A 26,462-nucleotide genomic window follows, 5' to 3' on the forward strand; every position below is an offset into this window, starting at 1 on the left:
CAAACAGGGCCCTTCAAGTCTTTGTGAATCTGAAGTGAGAAGTCCTCATTTTATTTGAAGCAAAGGACTAACCTCCATCAGTGTCTGTGTCTTCTTCTCTGTCCTGTCTATAGTTTCACTTTCCCTCTTGTCCCTGCTTTCTTCTTTTGTGTTTCTTCTCCTTCACTGTCAGCAGTGACTCATTTCAGGAAAATATTGAGTTCAGATATTCTCAGGCAATTTGTCTTTTCACCGCACAGATCTGCTCGTTGTATCTAATCAGGTCAGATTAACTGTCAGACATCTTGAATTGATCTGATACTTAAGACTCCACACAACAAACTATAAATCTGTCATCAAGCTTTTTTTCTCATTTCTCAGCAATCCAACAGCTAAGCAGCTCTCGCTGAATAAGAATCTGAGTCATTTTCATATAGAAAATGAATATGTAACATAACAGTGATTAGATTTTTTTTTTCTTTTTCAAGTAAGAAGACAACAGAGACCAAAGAAAAAAACTGCACACTGTTACCACTTTAAACATCCAGTTGAAAACATTTTGAATTTGGATTTTGATTTAAATAAATGTAGAACCACTAGAAATAACTGAATAGCATACGTGGCACTGCTAGTGGTCAAAATCTCCACAGGATACCCTGTACCCTTAACCAAAACCACCACAAAACCACTTTTCCAAAGACCCGCTAACATCGGGCTTATCATCAGCATTCACACCCAGCTCAAATGACTTTGCAGTAGATGTTGGTATTTATCGGCTCCGGGTCCAATCGGCATTGATGTAAACCCAACACCGGGGTGAACTCGCTAATTTTCACCTCTTTTCCCACTGTGACGTCTTTCAGAGCACAAACCTTGCAGACACACCTGTCACCTGTCCAGCACGGTGCTGATAAACCAGAAACACCACAGCTACACTGCACAGGAATGAAAGAGTGAGCTGCAGCCCCGAAATAAGTTTGAAAAACACACAGTCACAGACGTGACAGATCTGTTTTACCAGTTAGCACAGCGGCTAGCAGCAGCTTACTCTCTCTCCACTTTGTCTGTGTGTGTGCTCTGTAAGTGCATGTGATGAAATCACTCCTTGCAGTTGTGTGTGTCCTCAGTCCGAACAAAAAGACAAACTCGACTGACAGTGGAGAAGGGTTTTAAAAAACCAGCTAATTTTTGGTGGAAAAGGGTACATCCTGTTTTTCAACAGCAGTTGGACCATGAGATGTGAACCAAGGTCCTCAGTTAAGCACATCCAATGATCCACTCTGACCACCTGCCTGCAACTTCAGTGTGATACGAGAACTTAACACTATTACAAAAAGTAACAATTACATTTCCTCCAAAACCTTTTAGTCGTATTTCCATGCAGGTTTTAGGAGATACAGTTACACATTGAAATAGTTTGGGAAAAATGTTAGAATTTCTTTAACCAACCCGGGATTGTTGAACAATTATTCCACAGATTTATTAATCCACTAATCTTTTAACACTAGTTTTAGTCTTTTCCATGAAACAGTTTGATAAACAAAATGTTATGTGATTATTTGATATCAATAACTTTGTTTTGTCTCCTTGATATATATAATATCTGAGTTTTGGTTTTATTGCCTGTAACTTAAAATACAGATCAGTTTGCTGTGAGTGGTTTCATTGTGTTGGCTGGAAACCTCCAGCTGTAATGAGAAAAACTTGATATCGGCCTAAGTTACGAAATGGCTTTTAAGCTTCATAAAAAAGCATAAAATAAAAATATGAACATGTCAGAATACACTTAACGTTTAAAGAACCAAAATTCAGACATCCAAGAAATGGCATTGAAAGCTTTTGTAATGTGTACGTTTTTCACTGCTGTAGTTGTATTGTGTATTGATGCATTGATATAATGGACCCAGAACTTGACCCTGTTGGATTTACATAAATATTTTAATCGTACAATAACATGATTTATCTTTTTATTTGCTCCACTATAAGCCGCCATAGATCTTTACCCCCCCAGCCCACCCCCCCACCCACCCTCTTTCTCTCCCTGTGTGACATGGGAAGATAATTTTCTTTTCCCTCTCACTCTCAAGTTGTGGTGCTTTTCATTTGGTGTTGAGTTGAAATCTAATTTTGTCAGATGGCTTTGATTCTCATGTGAGCGAGGAGAGCGTGACTAAGCTGTGGCGCCTGTAATAAAAATAATTCCTTCTTTATGAAGAAGCGTTGTGATGGAGGTCGTCCACTGTCTCTGCATTAGGGAAATTAACATCCAGAGCCATTTCTCAGACCTGCTCCATTAACAGCGTGAATGTGACAGCCACAGAGTGGCGAAAACACTGGCTGCAAATTAAACTGCAAAACAAACGCATAATTGATAATGCAGGATAAAAACAATAAGGCCTCAGGCTTTCAATAGATTGCCAATCTGTGCTTTCATAGTGTATTAGTGAATTATGAAATGGAGCGACGTTAATGTGACTTGAGTTGAAGTCACTGTAGAAAGGTCCTCCTTCATCTCTCCTCCATTGCTATTGTATTCAAGCCTATTAGGTAAATCAGGCTACATTTGACTTACATAAATACATTTGTCAGTATGAAGGAAGAGAGTGTGACGAATGGGCATCCGGCACAGAGCTACGAGTGATTCATTTTGTAGAAAAGGGCGGTACTACCAAATTGTGCTACCACAAAGTAAAGGTACCACAGAGTGGCGACAGCCCGTCAGGAGAACTGGGACATTTCCCAGTGGCCTGAGAGGGTCGTTTTAACCAGAGATGATGATGAGTGGACAGAGCCCTTCTATAGCCTCGTGTGTGTGAGGCTCCTCCGCTGAACTGCGGTGTGTTCAAACCATTGCTGCTGTGGCGCTGCTCTATCTGCTGGCCAGCCCTGTCTTTCTACACTGGGTTTGCCTTTGGTAATGACCATCAATAATAATAATTATCCAGCGTTGCTGAGTGGTAGGAAAAGTGAAGAGTTCAGAAGGGAGTCATGTGATTTTTGTTTACCCTCATTCAGAGAGAGAGAGAGAGAGAGAGAGAGAGAGAGAGAGAGAGAGAGAGAGAAAGCGAGAAAGCCCACTGGGAAACTACTGTCTTTCACCTAATGTTCTTTTAACTTAATGACACAATATGAATATATATCAATATTTAAATATTTCTGCTACTACATGGTGCACATGTAGCCTCCATTCTCTCATGTAATAATTGCAAAAATGGTCAAATAAATAAATAAATAACAATAATTAAGAATGCCGCTGTCACGTTTCTTTGCCGCCGATACCAATCATGAATGAGTGGCCTGTCGCACAGCGGCGCAGTGAACAAGGTGGGAGGCGGGTCTACACTGCACCGCACACAGTGCTTCTCTCAGCCGCTGACACCAGAGTATTAACCACACGTGATCGGTTTGAAGGTGATCGGTGACTAGAAGCATTTATGCCGATCAAGTATTTTTAATGAGAAAATCGGCCGATAATGATCGCGGCTGATCAATCAGGGCATCCCTAATAATAATATAATTTTAAAAACAATCATAATTGAACACATTTATCATATTTATTGGTTAGCAACAAATCTTTGTGTTTTGTAATTTGGGTAATTTTCCTCCCAGACGAAACATAGTGGCCAAACTTGTCTGGTACCTGTAACCACAACAACAACAACAGGATAAGCCAACAACATCAGCGGTCTGATGGTTTGAGGGGGTGGCCTGGGATGGAGTCAAATTCCCTGCCTGAATTATTGTTTCAGTCTGCCCCTGGTACCCCCACCCTAACCCTCCACAACTGCTCCGCTAGAAACCACTGGGATGTGGAGGAGGCTGTGACGGATGCAGCTGAAGTTGTGACTTGTAAGAAGTAAAACGAATATTGGATGTCTTGTGTTCAGAGAAGCTAAAGGTTTGCCATTTGCTGACATTGACACAACATTACTGTACAAATACCAAAGAATACAAAATAAATGATCTTAACCTAATCTTCATTTATTAATCTTAACGTTTCAGTTCAAATCAGTGTAAATATAGCCTAGGAAAATGTAGAGGCTAATTGAAACAACCTCTGTGGTTTCAAAAGCCTTTTAAAGTTCCACTCACATCAGAAAGTAGCACAATGAAACTCAGCTTCATGTCCTGGTGAAATATGAAGCTTCAGTAAATCCATACACAGACTTTTTCGGGGGGGAGAAAAATCTAATTATCAGCAAGTGTAAATACTGCCTCTGTTCATTTTTGTTTACATGTATTTGTTGTTATTGAGTTGTGGTGATATAGCTGTATATTTAAGAACCCCACAGTCCACAAAGCAGCGTTGTTGTCAAACTGTCTATTAAGACATGTATTTGTTATGTAGTCAGTTTTATCTATTAATTATTATATTTCAACTCCAAATTTTATCTTCCAAAAGGAAATATAGTGGATTTCAAAACTCTGCAGACAAGAGAATAAAATGAAAAATAAAAATTGATTGAAAAAAAAAAAAAAGCATCTGCCTTTGGACTACACTCATATTTTGTTGACAGAGAATCTCAGAACTGGCCCTAAAATGTTCACAGTGACTTTTCTTATCCGATGTGTGAATGTTCTGTGTGAATGTGAGGGAAACCCTGACCAGGAGCTGCCTGACGAACGATCAGCAGAGATGTAAAATCAACAGGATGTGACTGAAGGACGAGTGAGGGCAGCAGCTTGTTTGTGTCTGGTCTCCTTCTCCTACGAACTTATATTCAGTTTGTTTGTGGTATCTCATGCGGACGCCCCTCTGACCCCCCACCCACCCCTCTCCCGTACTGTCTTAATTGAAGCGTTGTGTTTCCAGTGAGCGCAGATAGCTCCTCTGTCTGTGTCTTAAGATGGTAAAATACACTTAACCTTCAGATAGACTGCGGCTGGTTGGAAGGGCAGCGACCGTTTCAGGACTCAAATCTTTTTTCTCTATCAACTTAATTGTGTTTTCAATTATTTCCCCAGATTTTCTGTCTCTTGACATTTGCTGTAAGGACAGTGTTTACCCTCTCCTCCCCCTCCTCCCTCCCACCTCCTCCCCCCTCACTCTTTTGTTTTATACAACTTGTTTTCATCCAGAGACATGGGAAGGCTTTTCTTTGGCTTCCCTCGGAGTTGCATTTGTTTGTCTGCCTGTTTTTGAGTCTTTGTTTATTCAGTTTTCACCTTTCTGCCTAAATCTCTTTTCTCACAGCGCTTTGCTATCTGTCGTTCACGTTCTCCTGCTCCCTGCATCGTTCTCACATCAGTTTCCTGCTGGTATTGATCTCTTCCCTCAGTCCCTGGTGATCAGGTTTTACCAGTCTCCCATTGATTACCAATGGAGGCAGAGCTGAGGTGCATGATGGGAACTGGTAGGGTTGCAGCATTAGAGGAATGGGAAGGTTGTTGGTTTGATTTCCTCTGGAGTTACATGTAATAAGATGTTTCACCGTTTACATGTAAACATTATGTTTATATTATGACTATATTTCCAGGGCATAATAATGCAATAATTATAATTCCTATTTATAGTAATTATTGGTTATTAAATTTCAAAAGAATTATATTGTATTGTCATCAGATTATTTTAATATTAATATTTGATATTAGAATTCACCTTTTCAAAACTCTTAAATGTTTGTCAACATAAAATAAATTAAAATTATTATAAATGCTTAATAAGGGAACTTAAATTAATGTCTTATTCTTTATGGAGATTACCTCAGTTTCATTTTATGCATTTTGGAAAACTAAAAGATGTGGAAAAATTAATTACAAATTAAAAACATATCAAAAGATAATGAAGAATTTCTAAATTCATTTTTTGTTGCACATTGCATCCAGTAAGGAGGTCTCATTATTGTTTGAAAATGAAAAGAAATTATATTAAATTAATTAATGACGTTGAATGTTTTGTTCTCTTATTCTGTACATGTCAGTTTGGGTTGTAAGGTCTTTTTGTTAATATAGTTCAGTTGAGAAACCATTTGTGTTTAGTTGATCCAGCCGTGGTGAAGACGGTGTGGACAGACAGAGGACTTCAGTCTAATCTGTATTTGTATTTCTATTTGTCTGAATTGTCACTAAACTAAATGAGCAGCTTTTATTATCTGGATGACAGCAGGTTGATCTGAATGTGAAGTTAATTGGCAGAGCTGAGCCTGTGTGTGCTGCTCTATTGATCCCTGCTTCAAACAAAGAAATCAGCTCTGCTCCTCTTCTTTCTTTCTTTCTTTCCTCCTTCAGCATATCCTCCTTTAGGTCCCTTTTTTCATCCCTTTATTTTCCCTTTCCCTCCTCTTTATCCTTCTTTTTGTTTCCTTCGGATGGCTTTTGTTCTCCCATCCTACCTGTTGTCCCTTCTTCCCTTTTCTAATTGTTTCCATCCTCCCTCCTTATTTAGCTTCCAGTCATGTCTTTCCTCTCCTTCTCCCTAAGCCATCCTTCCCTCCATTTCATTCATTCTTTAATTTTATCCTTTCTATCGCTCCCTCATACCAACGTCCCACCCTCATCATTCTGTCACTGGAAGTTTTCATGTTATAAATAAAAAATAATCATGAGCAAACTCATTCTTAAACCAAACATTAACATGGAAATATAAAAACAATTGAAAGAGGAAGAAGAATCACATTAAAGAAGATTTCACTGATATAAAGTGGCAAGAAAAAGTATGTGAATCTTTTTCTGCATTAATTGTTCATAAAATGTGATGTTAGCTTCATATAAGTCACAAGTACAAACAATTACAAGCTTTTGTGTCTTTATTGAACACACATGAAGCATTCACAGTGCTGGTGGAAAAAGTAAATCAACTGGATTTGATAACTAGTCGAGGCTCCTTTGGCATCAATAACCTCAAACCAGCATCTGAACAGAGCTGCACAATGTTCAGGAGGACGTTTGGACCATTCTTCCTGATAGAGCTGCTTCAGCTCAGTCCACAGCATCTCCACTGGGTTCAGATCCGCTCTCTGACTGGACCCCTCCAGAAGGTGGACTTTCTTTTGTTTGAAGTCAGTCTGTAGTGGATTTACCTCCATGTTTATGGTCATTGTCCAGCTGCACCAGCAGCTTCTACTGAGCTTCAGCTCGACATTATCCTGTGAGACACATTGATAAAATACATTTTCCTCTCCATGATAAGGAGCTGTCCATGTCCAGAGGCAGCAAATCAGCCCCAAACCATGATGCTCCCTCCACTGGACTTCACTGTTGGATGATGTTTTCATGTTGGTCTGCAGTGACCTTTTTTACACCAGACACCGTGCTGCATGTTCCTCTCTGTTGACCAGCTGCAACGATTCCTTAAAGCCTTTAGCTGTTACTCTGGCCTTCTCTTTTACCGCACTGTGCTGTAGCCTCCTCTGGGGAGAGTAGCCACAGAGCTAACTTGTCTCCACTTATAGACAGTTTGTTTAACTGTAGGACCGATGTAGATCTAAACTCTTATCTGACTCTAACACTTTCACTAACTCTCTAACTGATTTCATTGAAAGGACTCCAGGTTCACAAACTCCAGGCTTCAGTCTGTTAATGCCATCAGCTGAGGGCTTCACATACATTTCCAGCCTTATGTGTTTTTAGTTCAAGCAGATTTGTTCATTATTGTAAGTTAGATGACAAATTAGAGGATATCTACATATGTATAGCCTGACACCTCTTTCCCAGACTTTTGGACACAACTATATATAAATATACGTATAATAGAACTTTTTCTTAAAGGTGAAAGAGCTCTTTCTCTTTCTGCTTCTCCTCTCCTTTTTTATAACTTCATATTTTACAGTGATTACATGGACTCCACAGGTTGTTGCATTACACCATCCTGTCCTTTATAACAGATTCCTTCCTTGATGGATAATGTCATTTCAGTCAGAAAGCCTTTTTATCCCGATTCATTTCTGGTTTTTATGAAGATTCAGCCGAGCAGAGGGGAGCTCGTCCATCCCCCTCTTTAGTTTATTGGGTTATGTTTGGGAGTAGGTTGGCCAACAAATAGGATTTAGATACAATGTTATTATAATAGATCTGCCGGTCATGAACGAAGCAGATCAATAGGCTTCAAAAATCAATCAGTCCATCCACACACGCTGAGAGGCAGCAGGTACACAGACAGGAAGTGATGCTACCTGCCGACTGACCGCCGAAAACCTCACATCTCAATTTTTTCACTTTATAAAAGAATTCCAAGATGCTTCAGCAGTGAAATATTTACATCAGTGAGATCAGAAAAAACTAAAACTTGACTTCTTACATGTCACTCTGCTCATTTATAGTTTATAACAACAGTAAGCGGCTGTGTGTGGAAGCTGGTTTTCTCATCTTTGTTTCTACATGCGAGAATTCAGGTGTTTTTCACTCATGGTATCATCATATCTTTATCTATTCTGACAATGGGTCATGCTAACTTTGTTCCCTACACCTCCTTTGCAATGACTGGAAATGCAACATATATCAGGGCGAGCAGTGTATGCCTCAGTGCCTCCGACAGCCAGGAGCCATTATGTTTTCAGGTTGTCCATCCGTCCCATTCTCATGAACAAGATATCTCAGTAATACCTTGAGGAAACTTCTTCAAATTTGCCACCAACATTTACTTGGACTCGAGGACGAACAGATTAGATTTTGGTGGTCAAAGGTCAAAGATCAAGGTCACAGTGACCTCACAAAATTAAAGATTTTGCCCATAACCCAAGAATTCATATGCTAATTATGACAGACAACACTTCTGGCCATTATTTAATAATGTGCGACTTGGCTGGTTGGTTGAGTTATACAACCACAAGCCAGTAATTCTATAGTTATGTTATTTTTTTTTACAAAGTAAATTCAAACACTTGTCTCTGAGTCTGAAAGTAAACACAGAAGTTACCCCCCCAGGACTAACTGTTACAGATAACTGCAGAGGGAGCTACTTACTGGGCAACTAGTTCCCAACCCAAAGTAGCTGCGTATTAATCTGCAAAGATAACTAGAGACGATCTTCAGTGGGATCACACCAGCCACAGTACTCATGGGTTGGAACGTCACCCATCTTCAAACTCAGCCTCTGTTGTGACCTCAGCAACACACCTGTAAAGTTTCTTGACTGTATCCACAGACTTTCAGACGTTTAAACACCTGCCAACATAGTTCTAACCGCATCTTTGGTAGTTCCTGCTAGTTCCTGATGATACACACACACACACACACACACATAAGGTGAAAACAATACCAGCCGTGCTGTTGCACCTGATAACAAACATTGATAATGTACATAACTCAATGTGAAGATTGATGAGGGAAAAAATGAATGCAACATAACAAGATGTGAAAAGTGACGGGGTCTGAATACTTTCTGAATGCACACTATGGGAAACATGGACATAAATAAAAAAATATCCTGCAGGCTTTGATTTCTGTTTCAGGGCTTTTAATCATTAGCGTGACCGCTGGTCAGAATGGCCACAGTTCTGAGAATGAGAATACTGGAATTTTCCTTGAAGTTCGTCTAAGTTCAGGTTGCCTGTAAAACAATAAGTGGGGGGACACAATGAAGTCATAACTTGTTAAGCAGAAAACAAAAAAGAACAGCAACTCCTGAACCCCCTAAAAACCTTAAAACAAAACCATCCAATATAAGTTGATGGTAAAATTGTTGTTCAGTGGTAGCTTAACAAGAGAACTAGAAACACATTGTAAACTGCTGTATTGTTAATGCTCTAACCACAGTTAAAATTTCATTCACTTGACAGAGACCTACTTTTTGATTGCTGTTCAGTTATATTATATTTATTCCCCACAAACCGTGCAGGGGAGGAGCCATTCCTTTTCAAGGGTTAAAGCAGCCTGTATGTAGTCTTATATCCTTATAGACAAAACCCAGGGCAAAAGCATTCCAGCGAGCACCCACTGATGCTCGTTATGCTATTTGCTGTGAGCGCACGGTAATAACTGACAGCAGACGAGTGCATCTGCCTCTTCATCGCCTCCTCTCTTCTAGTAAATGGTTTACAACAGCTGGACTGTCACACACTGTTTAAGGAGAATTTAGTGGGTAAATCTAACACAGACTGTGAAGATGGGTGGCCCAAAACAGGAATATGAAAAGTGAGGCAGACTCGTATCTAGTGGAAATTACAACCTTGCCTTGTGTTGTTATTAAAGCTCAACAGTTGGAGTTTGAGTCTGCTTCAAGGCAAGAGAGGGAGAAACAGACACGAGCGCTGTGCAGCGCTTTGGTCTAGGTGTGGACCACTCAGTCAGCGTTAACGTGATGACACCACCTGTTCAGTCTCCTGACTCTTATCTCTCTCCAGCAACTATCTAAATTAGGTGTTAAAAATATAAAGCCAAATATTTCTGCAGCTGCACTGACTGACTCCCACCTCAGATTCACTGTTTTTAGATGTTTGAGGAAAAAAAATCAGAGAATATACTTTTTACAAGTGCAGCCATTTTTATTCCAGTTTGAATATCAGAAGCAAAGACCAGTGACAGCGCAGCAAGTGATACCGACCCAATCAGGTGTTGGAAAGGTGTGACAGAATAGTCCACTCACCAATCACTGTTCATTGATTATAGGTAGCGAAGACACCAACACATACACATACTCGCGTCGCACGTTATACACTTGCTCTCCACTCCGCTCTGTCAGATCCGAAGCGTGGACACGTAGCTGTACTACCCACCTCTGTCTCCAAAAACTAGGTTTGTATACCACCTAACCTGCAGATACCCCGTCTGTCTGTCCGAGTCCGTCTGTCTCTCCCTCTCTTTACTTTCTCTTTTTCTCTAAATCTCAACTTTTTAGTAATTCTGGTTGGGAGTCTATCTCTAATTCTGTTATCTACTGGCCCAGTCTGGCCCGGGGGATGGATGCCATCTGTAATCCATTTATCAGAGTTGGCCGCTGGGCCTTCTTCCAAATGACAGCTGGCCTTTAGCAATCTCATTATAAAGAGCACCAGGATATAGTATGGAAATATGGGGGGAGGGGGCTCCTGAGGTCTGAAAAATGGACTGAGGAACAAACATTTATTTTTTCTTGAAAGTCCTCTCTCACTATAAGACTTATACATTTCTATGGCCATACTCCTGAAGATCTACTTTTTTAATTCTTCCATCCTTGTTGCTCAGGTGTATCTTCACTGGTTTTTTTTTTAGAGAGGAACTGTCAATCAAGCCTTGTGGGCAAGGCTGTGACATATTCTTCCTTTCCTCCAGTTTGTCTTTTCTTTTGCTCTGCTCATGATAACTAGCAGCTCTGTAGGAAAACATCCTGCAACTACAATCCTGGATTGAATTTAGAAGTCCAGCAGAACGTTTGTTAAATGGATGAATGTGTAGATCATCGGGTCACATGACACATCTGTGAAACAATCCAGTGGTGGGGTTAAAATTCTTCTCCTAATGTGCTTCCTCACAAAGTATCTAATAACGTAAATATTGAAAACATCATTCAAACATTCACAGTTTAGGCTGGAAAAAGTATGTGAACCCTTCGGCCAATGAAACCTGGAGTCCAATCAGTGAAACCAGACTGGAGCTGTTGGTTAGAGACAATTTCTCCACAACATTTTGAGTGTGCTGTTCACGAGAAACATCTGCTGCTGTGAACCACACCTTGAAGGGATCACAGAGGACTTCCAGCTCGGCCGAATCTTCTTAAAAACCAGAAATGAATCGGGATAAAAAGGCTTTCTGACTGAAATGACATTATCCATCAAGGAAGGAATCTGTTATAAAGGACAGGATGGTGTAATGCAACAACCTGTGGAGTCCATGTAATCACTGTAAAATATGAAGTTATAAAAAAGAGAGGAGAAGCAGAAAGAGAAAGAGCTCTTTCACCTTTAAGAAAAAGTTCTATTATACGTATATTTATATATAGTTGTGTCCAAAAGTCTGGGAAAGAGGTGTCAGGCTATACATATGTATATATCCTCTAATTTGTCATCTAACTTACAATAATGAACAAATCTGCTTGAACTAAAAACACATAAGGCTGGAAATGTATGTGAAGCCCTCAGCTGATGGCATTAACAGACTGAAGCCTGGAGTGTGTGAACCTGGAGTCCTTTCAATGAAATCAGTTAGAGAGTTAGTGAAAGTGTTAGAGAGTCAGATAAGAGTTTAGATCTACATCGGTCCTACAGTTAAACAAACTGTCTATAAGTGGAGACAAGTTAGCTCTGTGGCTACTCTCCCCAGAGGAGGCTACAGCACAGTGCGGTAAAAGAGAAGGCCAGAGTAACAGCTAAAGGCTTTAAGGAATCGTTGCAGCTGGTCAACAGAGAGGAACATGCAGCACGGTGTCTGGTGTAAAAAAGGTCACTGCAGACCAACATGAAAACATCATCCAACAGTGAAGTCCAGTGGAGGGAGCATCATGGTTTGGGGCTGATTTGCTGCCTCTGGACATGGACAGCTCCTTATCATGGAGAGGAAAATGTATTTTATCAATGTGTCTCACAGGATAATGTCGAGCTGAAGCTCAGTAGAAGCTGCTGGTGCAGCTGGACAATGACCATAAACATGGAGGTAAATCCACTACAGACTGACTTCAAACAAAAGAAAGTCCACCTTCTGGAGGGGTCCAGTCAGAGAGCGGATCTGAACCCAGTGGAGATGCTGTGGACTGAGGTCAGAGAGCCGCTCACACCAGACATCCTGAGAATCTGTCTGCTGTTACCAGCGTCTCTTCTCATCCTCTGAGCTGTGATTCTTGAGTTTTCAGTAATCACTCCCCTCATCATGGATCATATGATGTTAACAAATCCAGCTTATGTGAATAGAAAACTGCATGAAGATCTACAAGATGTCACAGCAGTGCCCCCCCTCTATTCTATTCATCACACCCAGTGTGCTTGCTCTCCCCTTCTTCCTCAAAGACACTGCGCGTGTGTGTGTCTGTGTCTGTGTGTGTGTGTGTGTGTGTGTGTGTGTGTGTGTGTGTCCTGGTGTGTGTAGGGAGCTAGTGCTTGTTCCCCTGCAATACAAATCCATAACAATGCTGTGCTCACTCATCCAGAGAGAGAGAAAATAAGAAATAAAATCAGAGGGTCGACCGTAACTGGGAGATATGTGTGTGTGTGTGTGTGTGTGTGTGTGTGTGTGTGTGTGTGTGTTGTGTGTGTGTGTGTGTGTGTGTGTGTGTGTGTGTGTGTGTGTGTGTGTGTGTGTGTGTGTGTGTTGTGTGTGTGTGTGTGTGTGTGTGTGTGTGTGTGTGTGTGTGGTGAGATACTAACCACGCAAATCTCTATGTGTTCGTCCCTCGTTCGTTCGTTCGTTCGTTCGTTCGTTCGTGTTTGGTTGCTGCATATACACACATTTTTTATGTGGGCCTTTGATCCAAGGTGAGTAAGAAGCCCTCATCTCCTACGGTGATTCTTTGCAGACACACACACTCTTCTGTCACACACACACTCATGTATCCCTCTCAGAGCTGCTGCACTTCCCTACTGTGCAGACCCTGTTACACGCGCACACACAAAAGAGGTTATTTTGGGGTCGTCTTGGGGAGCACAATTGAAGGACACGCCCACACACACACATATACGCACATGTCCAAAATCCTTCCAGAGGCCCTGTGTGTGTGTGTGTGTGTGTGTGTGTGTGTGTGTGTGTGTGTGTGTGTGTCATGGTGTCCATCTGTGAGTGCATGTGATTTTGCACTGTGACTAAAGGCTTTCAGCAGGACAATGAGACGTGTGCCTGTGTGCCTGTGTGTGTGTGTGTGTGTGTGTGTGTGTGTGTAAGTAATGGCTAATACCAGGACAATAGAAGTGTGCCTGTTCAGTTGTTATCAGCTCACTGGAGACTCACAGGCCTGCTGTTTTTTTTAACCACCTTTCAGCATGAAAAGGAAGACAGAGAAAGAAAAGAAAAAGAAAGATCCCCCACACTCTCTGGTCCCAGCTCAAACATCTCTGAGTGTCAGAAGAAGGAAATAAACAGACGTACAGTATCTTTAAATCAAAAATAAGTCACTGAAACCAGTGAAGTGTGTTGAAAGAAGCATTTATGGGTCTGATTTCCTCTCGAGCAAGTTTGTATTTTAATTATGTTCCGTTGTCATACGACAGACGTCAGATGGAGCAGGTCGATTGTGTTTTTTACATTCAGTGATGCCTGATATTTGCAGGAGGAAAATTAGAGAAACAAGGCAAATGAAAATGTTGTGACATACTTTTTTTTTTTTTTTTTTCGGCATTTCAAATGCAGAGGCACTTGTGGAAGATTTCTAAGGTACCATCTAAAAAGGCCACAGTTTGAAAAATGAGCAGTGCGGTGTGTTTTTTTTTTGTTTTTTTTCTTTTTATTGTTGCTGGGCAACAAGGTATCTAGCAACAGCCGTCACTACGTTCTCATCCATGATAATTGTTCCCAAGCGAAGGCCCACCTCTCAGTTCATCAGATTGCACAATGGGAAAAACAGATGAAGTCTGGTGTTTTTTCTGCTCTAAGTTAAACTTTTTTCAACTTGAGCAGTACAGAGCACCTCTGCAAAATATAGGAGGCGCTCCGAGTGTCTAAAAACGCTAAGTGCTCAGAGTGCAAAAGCAATGTACAAACAACATGGCAACTACCATCAGCCTGGCTACTGCCCAAAGCAAGAAACAACCGTAAAAATCCCAATTTGAATTACATGGTAGTTCTGGTTGTATGTAGTATGCAGGTTTTTTTACTTCCAGACTCCGGTAGAAATGAGGCAGAGTGAATGTCGGTTTTGAAGTCCCGGACCTCTCTCCATAGTCGGCCTGGCCATAGGGACTACTGACATAAGACAGTAAAGAAATCGGTTTCAGGAGATAAGTCCAGGGCTGAATTTCTGTCCCAATCTGAACTTGGCTCTCTGCATCCAGTTGATGCCTGTTTGAGTTTCCACAGGTATTCTAGTTGTTCCACTGACTGCCGTTTCTTCTACCCAGAAAAGGCTACTGATAGCTACCGAGCTTTCTATTGTGGTTGTGCAGTGGCAGGCGCACTTTCTTTGTTCTGTTTATCAAGACTTCATTTTTCCAGAGGTAGAACTGCATAGTGAAAGCGAGGCTTATAGGTAACCAGTCTAAATGTGGATTATTCCATTGCCACTACATTATGCCATCAACATTTAAAAATAATAAATAAGTAAGGGACTAACTCACAAACTAAGTATGGAATTTCATGACTGAAGGCTAGAATGGACACTGCTAAATCAACAGGGACCACAAGAACAAGCTGGTGTTAATATCTTTGTCTCTCTACCAGGGTGTCTGTCCAACCTTCCACCAAATGCCAAGAAGATCTCCAATTCATACGAGGAGCGCCGTAAGCAGGCCACAGCCATCGTGCTGCTGGGGGTCATTGGGGCCGAGTTCGGCGCTGAGATCGAGCCACCAAAGGGTTCAGCACGGGCTCGAACCGGTGGACAGGCACCCGAAGGCTTTGGCCTGACGAGCGGAGGGTCATCCAACTACTCACTGGCCAGACATACATGTAAGTACAGACAACACACACACACACTTACTGAAGAATGCAGAGATGACACACACTGTGGCAATGCAGAAATGTAAGAAATGCGCAAATGTCCATGTAATAGCTTGATGGGATTCATATTACACAATTCTGTTGTTCATAAACATTTTGCAATTTAAAATCTATTTATTAAAATAAAATGTATCATTTTTTCTTCTAGTTTTTTAGAATTTGACCAAAGTGATTTTTGTTATTTGGATTATTTTGGTGACTTAGTAAATATTAGGAGTTCAGCTTAAATGGAACTTGCTGGGCTTTAAAATGGAGCTATGGGCTCAGTTGGACCTGGCTACTTGGACAAAACAGGTTCTTGTGTTCCTAATGTATTTTATAAACTGACGTTCTGGATACATGTAATTAATACGGTGACACTGCTCTTTCAAAAACGAGTGAAGACGGTGAACAGACAACAATAGCATAAGTGACGCTGGTATTGATATTGATTTTCTTTCTTTATGGCCTTTTATTTTTCTATAATCTTTTTCACCCTTTTATATTTTTCCTGCACTGTTTGGCTGCATGCTGTATCATCATTTTTACCAGACTCTGAGAACCCTCCCGCTCTTGAATACCTCCCCGGATAGATTGACTTGATTTTTCATTCAGACATTTAAGATCCCCAGCAAATGAATTCTAATAACTTAGATTTATGACCGAATACTTGGAAAACTAATGACATTCTCATCGGCCTGAACTGTACTGAACGGCATGCTAATGTTAGCATTTAGCTCTAAGCACTACTGGTCGACCTCAGCTGCCAACATGGGTGTAGACTCTTACCTTTGTTAAAGTAGTGGTTGTTCGCATCCACACAGATGCAGTTGTGAAATAGTGGTTATTGTTGTTGTAATCTTACCAGTCATGATTGACAGAGCTGTTGAAAATTAGTTTAGTATCGCCGCCTGAGCACAGCCCAGACTTAGTTCCTGGAACCCATCCCTGAAGAGCCTGTGACCATGGATACATGTTAGGTCTTGTTAAGTTCCTGACGTCCAAAAAGGACGTTCATGTTAAAGTTTTCAAACCTGAAATGTCATACCATCAGGTCAAATTTTGTGCCGCCTCGACCTCCCGACAACATTCTAGTAGGCCTACTTCTTTTCTCGGTTCACGGCAGATTTGACTTTTGTAACTGCAATTGCGGCTGTACGCCACTATGGCGCTGTATCGTAATCCGTGCGTCAGGCAGAGCTGCCCGAAATTGCCAAAGAAGAAGAATACGGCGACCAAACAAGTGAATATTATCTCTTTTACACCCAAGCACACGCAGCTTCCTGAAAAGTTTCCCTTAATTAACGTTACATCGCGGAAATATCTCAAATCACAGATTATATTAAAAAGAGTTCGCAAGGAGGAGAATCATGAGGACAGGTGAAATAGTGCAGACATCTTTAGTTCTAATACTGGAAAAATGTTAATTCATGTTACTGATGAGATATGGTTAATGTGTCAGGACTGACAGTAGGCCTAGTGGAAGGTGCCGGTGGAGGTGAGGATCAGAGCACGAGGGAGGAGTCAGGGCGAGAGTACCAAGTCTTTAGGAGTGTATTAACGAGTGTATTAAAGCCGACGTTTACATGATTTTGACATCACTTTTTATTCATCTTCCCAGATGTTCTCTAAAGCATAGAGTGAGTGGCTTTGACCCGCAGTGGTTGGAGAGATAATGATAATGAAAATATAAATATTGCGGCGACCCCCCCCACCCCTGGTTGTACGGCTGAGTACCACCCCCACCTAATTTTCATCCAGGAAAAACCCTGACCGTGTATACTTGCATGTATGTGTGGCCTCTCATTCAGACAGACACTGATGTGTTCAGTGGCTCATGTTTTGGTCCTGAATCATCGTGGTTTTTCCAAACTCAGAACTACACAACTGACAAAACTAGAAACTTCAGTCTTGGATTAGAGGTGAAGGGAGAGATGGAATTGATTTTCACCCACCAAGCTTGACACCTTAAGGAGCTTGGCACTGACTTCAACACACACACCATACACTCACACACACTCACTGAGCCTGGCCTGTGCCATACCGTGCCTGCAGCGTTGGACCTTGGTGAGCATCAAACCTGCACTAAGCAGAGCTGTTCTTCCATCCCGCTGCTCCTGAGCTCTGATTGGCTGCCTCCGGGGGCATCCGCCCAGCGACAGAGCCTGTACCCTCACTGATAGGCTGTGGAGCATGATGCTGCTTAGTTGGACCTGTACACAGCAGTCAGCTCACCTGTGTGGACTCACACTCACACACACACACATAGAGAAACCCCATGCCTATGTCATCAGATGAAAACAAACTCAAGATTTAATTGATCCTCTTGTGCTCCACCTGTTTAAAATCTTCCTCAGGCTGTGTATCATTGTGATGCCGCAGGTTGTACGATACCCAACCTTTTTTTGAATAATTTATTTCATTGAATAAATGAAACTTCTCAATGTCATCAGTGCTTAATGTCATCTTAAAGTTCCTCTCCAGACATGTTTTAAACTCTGTACAAATCCTCCTGCTATGATTCATATTTTGCTTAACATGGTTTTCACACATACAAAGTGAAAGAAATTCAAAAAACAGGGCTGTAAACACATCTACTCTTACTTCCTGGTTGAGGAATCTGGATCAGGCCTAGTGTACCGCGCACCACCACTGCATCAACTGCAAGAGACAATGTTTGTCCCAGTAGATCCATGAAGGCTCAGTCCTGACCACAGCGGCTCGTGTTCGAGTCCGACTTTTGGCCGTTAGCTACATGTCACCCTCTCTCTCTCTCTCTCTCTCTCCCTCCCTCCCTCCCTCCCTCCCTCTCTCCCTCCCTGGCTTTCCTGTCTCACTGTGGCTATCAGAATAAAAGCAAAAAAGAAAGATGTGCTCTTTCTGCAGACAATGTGGATACATTAATCTTTCTGAAAAAAAGAAGAAAGTAGAGTTAATGTGTAAATATTTGCTTCACTTTAATAGATCTTTATTTTATAATTATATTATTTATTTCCTATTTATTTGATAATCTTCTGTTGCATTTTAAGTCTTTGTAGATTGCAGCACCATCAATAATGTCTAGATGACATAGGTCTGTTTTTTTTTTGTTTTCAAGTTTACACATTTATAATTACATGTTTATGTTTACAAGTTAAATTCTTAATGAATTAAAAGGAATGTAATGTCTTTTTTTTTCTCACTGTACCAAAAACATACTGAACCGTGAATCCAAAACCTAGGTGTGGTACAGAAATGTGAGTTTTTCGTACCGTCACAGCCCCAGCCTCTGCTGACTGAGCTGACGGGTCTGGTCCTTAAAAACCCCACAGAGCCACCCGCTCCTTTAACCATCCTCAGAGAGTGGACCATTTAAAACATGTTATTGCTTAAGCTGAAATAGACAGTTACAGATGACTGTAAAAAGCATGTGGCGTGGGACATTCTCCCTCCCTCTTCCTCCCTCTTCCCTTCTCCTCCTTTCACTCTGTTCTTTTTCCTGCTCTCATTTAGTTTGTTGTTTTTCTCCCTCCTTCCACTCTCCATTTACCCCCCTCTCCTCTCTCTATTATGAAATGGAAAGATGGATCGGTATTGTTGGCATATAGCGCAGTGTGTGATGAATGAGAGCTGTCCGCCCAGAGAGAGGGAGGGTACAGTAGTCTATACAGCAGAGTATAGATTGATGTTTTCATATTGCAAGGGGGGAAATGTAGGGGAGATGGAGGGAGAGACTGAGCCTAAGGATGGAAGGAATGAAGGAAGGACAGATGATGACGGAGGGAAGGGAGGATGTGGATGGACAGGATAACAGAGACAAACTGTACATCAGTGCACCATCACAGGACAATGATGCTCACAGTAAATGCCAGAATACCTCAAGTACCTTTTGAAGCCCAGTCACTGAACAGTGGCATTTTAACACATTCAGAGTTGAGTTTTATTCCCTATTTAAATCAATTTAAAGAGCAAGTGTAAACACAAGAACACACAGAGAAGTTTTTATACTTGCCTGATGAATAAAGAATCCATCCATCCGTCCATTTTCTTCTGCGTGCCCGGAGTAGGGTCAGCAGGTTAAGCAGGAAGTTCCAGATATCCCCCTCTCCAACAACTCTGCGAGTTCTGGGTCTACCCCCGGGGTCTCCTCCCAGTTGGACGTGCCCGGAAAACCTCCAATGGAAGGAGCCATCCCATACAGATGCCCCAAACACCTCAGCTGGCTCCTTTCAACATGAAGGAGCAGCAACTCTTCTCCGAGCTCCCTCCAAATGTCGGAGCTCCTCACCCTGTCTCTAAGGCTGAGCCCAGACCCTCTACAGAGGAAACCCATCTCAACCGCTTGTATCAGCCACCTCCTACTTTCGGCCACTAACCAGAGCTCAAGACCATGGCTGAGGGGTTGGAACAAAGATTGACTGGTAAATCGAGAGCTTTGCCTTCTGGCTCAGCTCCATCTTCACAACAACAGTCCAGTGCAGCATCCATTACTACTGACACTGCACCGATCGGTCTGTCAATCTCCTGCTCCTACCCTCACTCGTAAACATGACCCTGAGATACTTGGACTCCTTCTCTTGGGGCGGCAACTCACCCCCAACCCAGAGGGAGCAGTCTACCTTTTTCCGGCTGAGAACCATGGCCTCAGACTTGAAGGTGTTGGCTCTCATCTCGGCCACTTCAAACTCAGCTACAAACTGTGCCAGTGAGCACCGGAGATCATGTTCTGATATAAGAATAAGAATCTTAAGTGCCTAAACTTTTGCACAGCACTGTATCTTTTTAAAGTAACCAATTACCTCACAGTGAGAAACGAACCTAACAATCTGAGTAATGATTAACAATGTTTCTCTAAATAGCGCTGGACAAATTGTAAATTTTTTTTCAAATGTAATTGAAATATTTGTAGTAATAATTTATTTGTTTAAGTTGAATATTGAAGCATTTGTTTAGCAAACCTTTTGGCTTGGATGTAGTTAGCTGAGCTTCTGGCATTATTTATATTTTAGTCCAATTGTACACTTAGCTAATGGTTGAATGATAGTTATTTAGCTAATTCTTGTGATGACTATTGATGAGCAGAATAAACGTTTTTGGGCATTTCTTAACTTTATTACGATAGGGACAGTGAGAGAGAAACATTTAAACATTTTAGTATTTACCACATTTTGGAGTTAACATTAGCAGACATTAAGTGAGGATTAAGTTTCATGGTGACATAGCAACTACCTGCAGGTCTATCTAACCGCCAACATGATAGTTAGCCAGGAACATGCTAGTGCTAAACATCCAGCCTAATTAGCTATCCTGCTAGTTGCCAGTTAGTGGTGGTGCTGTGGTTGTTGACCAAATACTGTTTCTATTATATTACATCTCATTACAAACGTATCATGTAGATATACATGGAACACATAGCACAGCTTCTCTCACTCTTTTTCTCTCTCTCTCTCTTCCTCTTTTTGTAATGTTCTTTTTCCTTCTCTCTCCCTCTCTCTGCATCCAGTCTGATCCGGCTCTCATCCACTAACCAAGTCCCGAACATTGATTTAACTTCACCTTTCATTTAGGCTCAAACAGAGAGAGAAAGAACGAGGGGGGAAGAAAAGAATGGGGACAGAAAGTAGAGAGCCTGTTATTGGTTGACTCGGCTTGGTAAACTTTAGACGTCACCAATCTATCACTATTTCACACTCTCAGCTTCCCTCCCTTCTTCCTTCCTCCCTTCCTTCCTCCTCCTCCACCTGCTCTAATCACCCTCTGTGTGTTAATGTGACATCTTTACTGCGCTAACTAACAGCTCATTATGGCAGACTGATGCTTTGTCAATAGCTATTGGTTCATTTGGCCCCGTCCGGCCTTTAAACAAAGATGTCCGCAGTGAGAAATGGACCCGAGTCCAGGCCTCCCTCACTTCCTACTCACTAACTAAGAGGGGAGGGGAGGAGTCGTAAATTTGAATCTTGATCCAACCAATTAGAGCACCGATTGTTAACGGCCATCTTTAATTGTCCAGAAAAAATTATAATGAGGCTTCTAAGTGCAAATGTGGCTGTCGGACTATACCCCATCAGGTTCATTACACACACACACACACACACTGCCACTTTGACCCCTTGAGTCCATTCTGTGTTCTCCTGCTCACTGTGTGGGTTTGGATTTGACTGATGACCTTTTGCCCAACCCCCCTATTCTCATACATGAAGGGTGTTTTATATGCAGTTGTAATTAAAAACAACAAATATAAAAATGAAAACTGAGACAACATCCAATAGTATCACAAAGTCAACAGTATGGGATATTTATGATGCCAACTCACAATGTATTTGACAATAAATGGCATAAAACTGATGTAAGTAACTCAGGATGCATTTGATGTCTGTGGTCTTGATGATTTGTTATAATCATTAACTGGAGGTCAAAGTTCATTCAACCCTACATCACTGCTGATATTTATGGTCCACTGTTTGTATGTATATTGATGTATGAAACAAAAACATGATTGATTTGAACTCTTACTGGTGTTTGCTCACCCACCTTTTGATCACTAGCTGAGGGTCAAAGTTCATCACCCTATCACTGACTCAGTCACAACATCCTAACAACACACCCGATCTGCATGTTTGACTCTTTGTCTCTCTACCAGTAGCCATAACAGCTAATAACATTAGCACTGCTGTCCATCTCTTATACTCGACGTAGCGCAACAATGCTAACACAGTTAACGCTCTATCTGTCACTGCTGCTATATATTATAACAGTCGTACCCAGCGATGCTAACACAGTTAGCCTCTAGCTATATCTTTCATAGCCCCATCCATAGGCTGTGTGTGTGTGTAGATATAAACCAATAAGGAAGGGGGTTTGCCATTTAAGGCGGGCTGATGATAAAATGCCAGAAGATCCAGATGATGAGATTATCTCTGTGTGTCTGGAGACTGGAGGACCTTTAGAGCCACCACAGTATTATAAATACTTAAAGTAAATGATCTGTATTATATTATACGTTTCTTCATATTATGACTGTTTAGCATTTACATTTAAAGTGAAAATACAATGAACTGTATTGATCTCTGAGTGGATTCAGACAGTAGGAGATAAGAGCCTTCATGATGCTAATGTAAAGTCTCAGAGAAAAGGCTTTCTGATAGAACTGTTGACAGATCTAACTTCACATTGACAGTCCAGTTCTGCACATATATCACTGCTCTTGAATAAATAATGTATGAAAACCACCTTTAAATAGGAAAATGACAGCTACAGAGGTGACCGTGTATTGTTTTCTGTTAACATTTCTGAATGTTCTACAAGACCAGATACCAGATCTTTAATCTGTCTCTCTGGGTTTAGATTTTTCTCTGACTTTATCTTTGTGTAGCACATTGTGAAGGATCTGCTAAAAGCTCTGGACCTCAGGCTACTGTGGGTGCGACCTGCAGAGAGAGACAGACAGACAGACACCTGGTGGGAAAAGGGGTGTGTGTGTGTGTGTGTGTGTGTGTGTTGTGTGTGTGTGTGTGTGTGTGTGTGTGTGTGTGTGTGTGTGTGTGTGTGTGTGTGGGTGTGGGTGCGTGTGTGGGTGTGTGTGGGGAGGGGGGATGTTATTGAGGGATGGGGGATATTTTCTGGAGTCTTAATGGTCAGTACGTCCCCACAGAGACTGGCTCAAATGTCAGGTCAGCTATGAAGTGACCCCCATCCTGCTCGTTGTGTGTATGTGTGTGTGTGTGTGTTGAATCATTTTTCCCAAACCTCATTTTAAATATTAGATTTTCATATTTTTATTTAGAAGCAGGTATGATTTCATTTATAGAAAATTCCTTTGTTTTCAAATCATTCCCGTGGTGCAGCCAAGTTGCTGCCGAGGGGCGGGGCTGAAACTCTACAGTGACAGTGAAGTCACATGGAGCTGATGTGGTCATTGGGGTTTGACCATAATCTGTTTAAATGCTTCATTGTGTAGAGGATATGGAGACAAGGGAGGAGTATGCTCCTTTTTTGAGGTCCCCAGCACCGAGGGTGCAAGGACCCTATTGTATTTCATTTGTTTGTATATCCCTGGTCCATAAAAATGAAATGCTTTTTGAGGGCTTAAACATGCTCTAAAACACGTAACATGCCGAGACCTACAAAAAAGAATGTACCCATACTCTAAACACAACAGGAAATGAGATATTTTTAATTTTTGCGCACCATTTATGTAATTTAAAGGCAGTGGAATTAAATCATGTTTCTCCATGAAACAGGAAATTGTTATAACTGTAATACACATTGTCCAATCTTCCCCAAACTTCACATGTTTAATGACAGTTCCACACTGAAGACATCTGGATGCTAATTTGAAGTCATAATCATAGCGCCAACTACTGAAAACAGGAAGTAACCCTTGAGTGACAATCATCATTTGATTTACAAGAAATATTCATCATCCTTTTTACACTTGATATACAGGAACATAAAAGTGTCCTGCTGACTGTGGCCCTGAGGTTCACAACATGGCGAGAGCCAGCATGAATGCTGCTTGCCGCTTTAATTTGTTGTTTTTGTCTTTTGTAGTTGTGTTGGAACTATAGATACAAATGAATCATTTAGCTAATCCCGGCACAACAAATAAGATTAATGTCGCATTCCAGCAAAAGTCATGACGATGTTTAATTGGGACTGTGGTGGACGATTGAATTCATCTGAATACATCACATCTTATTCACTCCTGCAGAGAAATGATAAAATAAGAATGATTAAATCATTTAAAAACGTGCTTTTTCTAGATAAACCCCCCCCCCCTTACTCTACTCTAATCTGACTCCACTGTTTCTACTGTTTACAGGTAAGGCACTGACCTTCCTGCTGCTGCAGCCCCCCAGCCCCAAGCTACCCCCCCACAGCACCATCCGCCGCACCGCCATCGATCTGATTGGTCGAGGCTTCACTGTCTGGGAGCCGTATATGGACGTGTCAGCGGTGCTCATGGGATTGCTGGAGCTCTGTGCCGATGCAGAGAAGCAGCTGGCCAAGTGAGTCCACAGGTGTACACACACGCACACACACACACACACACACACACACACACACACACATATAAAAAATAAAAATGATTGTTATAGTCAAAGTCCTTGAAGCCTAATTTGAAACATGCTTCAACAAGACTTCAGACTTGACTTGGACTTGTCTTGACCATCTCAAGACTTGACTTGAGTCGCACTACAGACTTGGATTGAGACTGGCTTTGACTAGTCCTGAATGACACTTGACTCGGACCTGTCTTGGTCTTTAAGCGGAGTGGAGTGGTTTGTTTTCGAGTCTCTCTCTTGATTTCCAGAACTTATAAACTGTAGCATTAAACTCACAGTCTGTAACTTCTGTCTCTAAGGCTCTCTCAGTCAAAACAATAACAAAAGACGCGTTGGGTTACGTCATGGAATAGCGTGGGATTGTGGGAGTTTTTGTCTTTACCATTACGCTAGCTTCTCCCTGTTTTTGATTGTTCAGACGTTCAGCAGGTTTTTACCAGCAGCTGAATGTTCCACAGAGGTTTCCTCCTCTCCACAACAAACACACCAGGGGATTCAAACCAGTAGAAACACTAAATAAAGCAGTTTCACTTTCAGAGTTTCAGGGGGGCTCGCCTGGTAGAGCACGTACCACAAAGGCTTAGTCCTACACACAACAGCCCGGGTTCCACTCTGATCCGTGGGCCAGCATGTCATCCCCTCTCTCTCTCCCTGACTTTCCTGTCTCTCTCACTGTAGCGATCTGAATAAAGGCAACAAATGCCCAAAAAATATAACTTTAAAAATCAGAGCTTCACCGACGCTCTTCAGTGACACAGGACAGGACGTCTCCAGCAGCTGGGAGCTGAGCTGTCTAACATTTCCTCAGCTTGTTTCTCTGATAACTTCAGATCCAGACGTCCGACGACTAAAATCCTTCATCTGGTTCAAATATAGAGCTGAAAACCACCAAGGTGTAAAAAGTGTATGTGGCTTAAAACTAGATAAAACCAAAGACCTATACATTGAAAGAACTCTGGTAAAACATGGTTAACGAGTTTAAATAGTAAAAGTTAAGATAATGGTCAGCATACAGAGACATGACATGGACTTGCCCTGAAAGACTTCACAGTTCTGAACACATGCACATAAACACAAATACACATATAGATTGAAGTGTTAAATACACACACAACACACTGGTTCAGTCCTGTGTCCTCAGTTTCTATCATTGGCTGATCTATTGTTTGTGTTTGTCAGTTTGACTGTTCAGTCAGATTCCAGAGTGCAGCCAACAGCCTGCTTATGGATACAAACACACACACACACACACACACACACACACACACACAAAGAGAAACACTTAGGCATTATAGAGCCAGCACACTGAGTTATGGAAGCCAGGCTGTAATCCGATTGCAGGACATTATGATGATGTAACGATGTCTGCGTTGCTCTGACATGTGAGTCCTCTGTCTGTGTGCATGTGTGTTAGTCTGTGTTCATGTTTTATCATGATCTTTTTTTCTGTTTCTTTGCCCCACCAGCAGTGGTGCTTAAAGGGGAACGCCACTTGAATCTACACACACCAGTCTGTTATCAAGTGTTCAGATGTTGTAGTGCACATGTGAAGCCTTTAACGTCTGCAGAGGGAGCTGCTGATAAATGTCCTCAGGTGATCAGGTCACTGGAGTCAGCGTGGGTTAAGAAAACTGCAAGTTTAAGTTAAAGAGTTAGCAGACCTCTGCAGCCTGCTCCTCATCTCTGCTTTGAGTTGCATTGTGGGTAATATAGGTGCCACATTTTGACAAGGAAAACGAACTGTGATTTTTCCTCCTCAGACTGTTGCTTTTTAAACATTTCATAGGTCTGAAGAGGTGAAGTTAGCCAGTGTTCCACACATGAAAGCGAAAGTTTAAAAAGGTGTCAGAAAAAGTAGACGCTTCAATCAGTCGCTTTATATCAGTCACTGTAACTGTGACTCCTAGTTCACAGTTTGACTCTCCGACATGTTCCAGTCAGAAGTTGCTGTTAGACAGCAGCAGA

General features: G+C 41.6%; 1 protein-coding gene across 2 annotated transcripts in view; it reads left to right on the forward strand.

Moving 5' to 3' along the window:
- Positions 1–26,462, forward strand: part of wdr7 (WD repeat domain 7) — a 120,504-nt gene that overhangs the window by 70,675 nt on the left and 23,367 nt on the right. For both annotated transcript variants that reach the window (XM_022744457.1, XM_022744458.1), the window contains exons 23-24: positions 15,193–15,420; positions 24,254–24,440. In XM_022744457.1, the coding sequence (XP_022600178.1) occupies positions 15,193–15,420; positions 24,254–24,440 (415 nt within the window). The remainder of the gene's footprint in view (positions 1–15,192; positions 15,421–24,253; positions 24,441–26,462) is intronic.

This window comes from Seriola dumerili, unplaced genomic scaffold, assembly GCF_002260705.1.
Source record: "Seriola dumerili isolate Sdu_G_001 unplaced genomic scaffold, Sdu_1.0 BDQW01000081.1, whole genome shotgun sequence".
Taxonomy (NCBI): domain Eukaryota; kingdom Metazoa; phylum Chordata; class Actinopteri; order Carangiformes; family Carangidae; genus Seriola; species Seriola dumerili.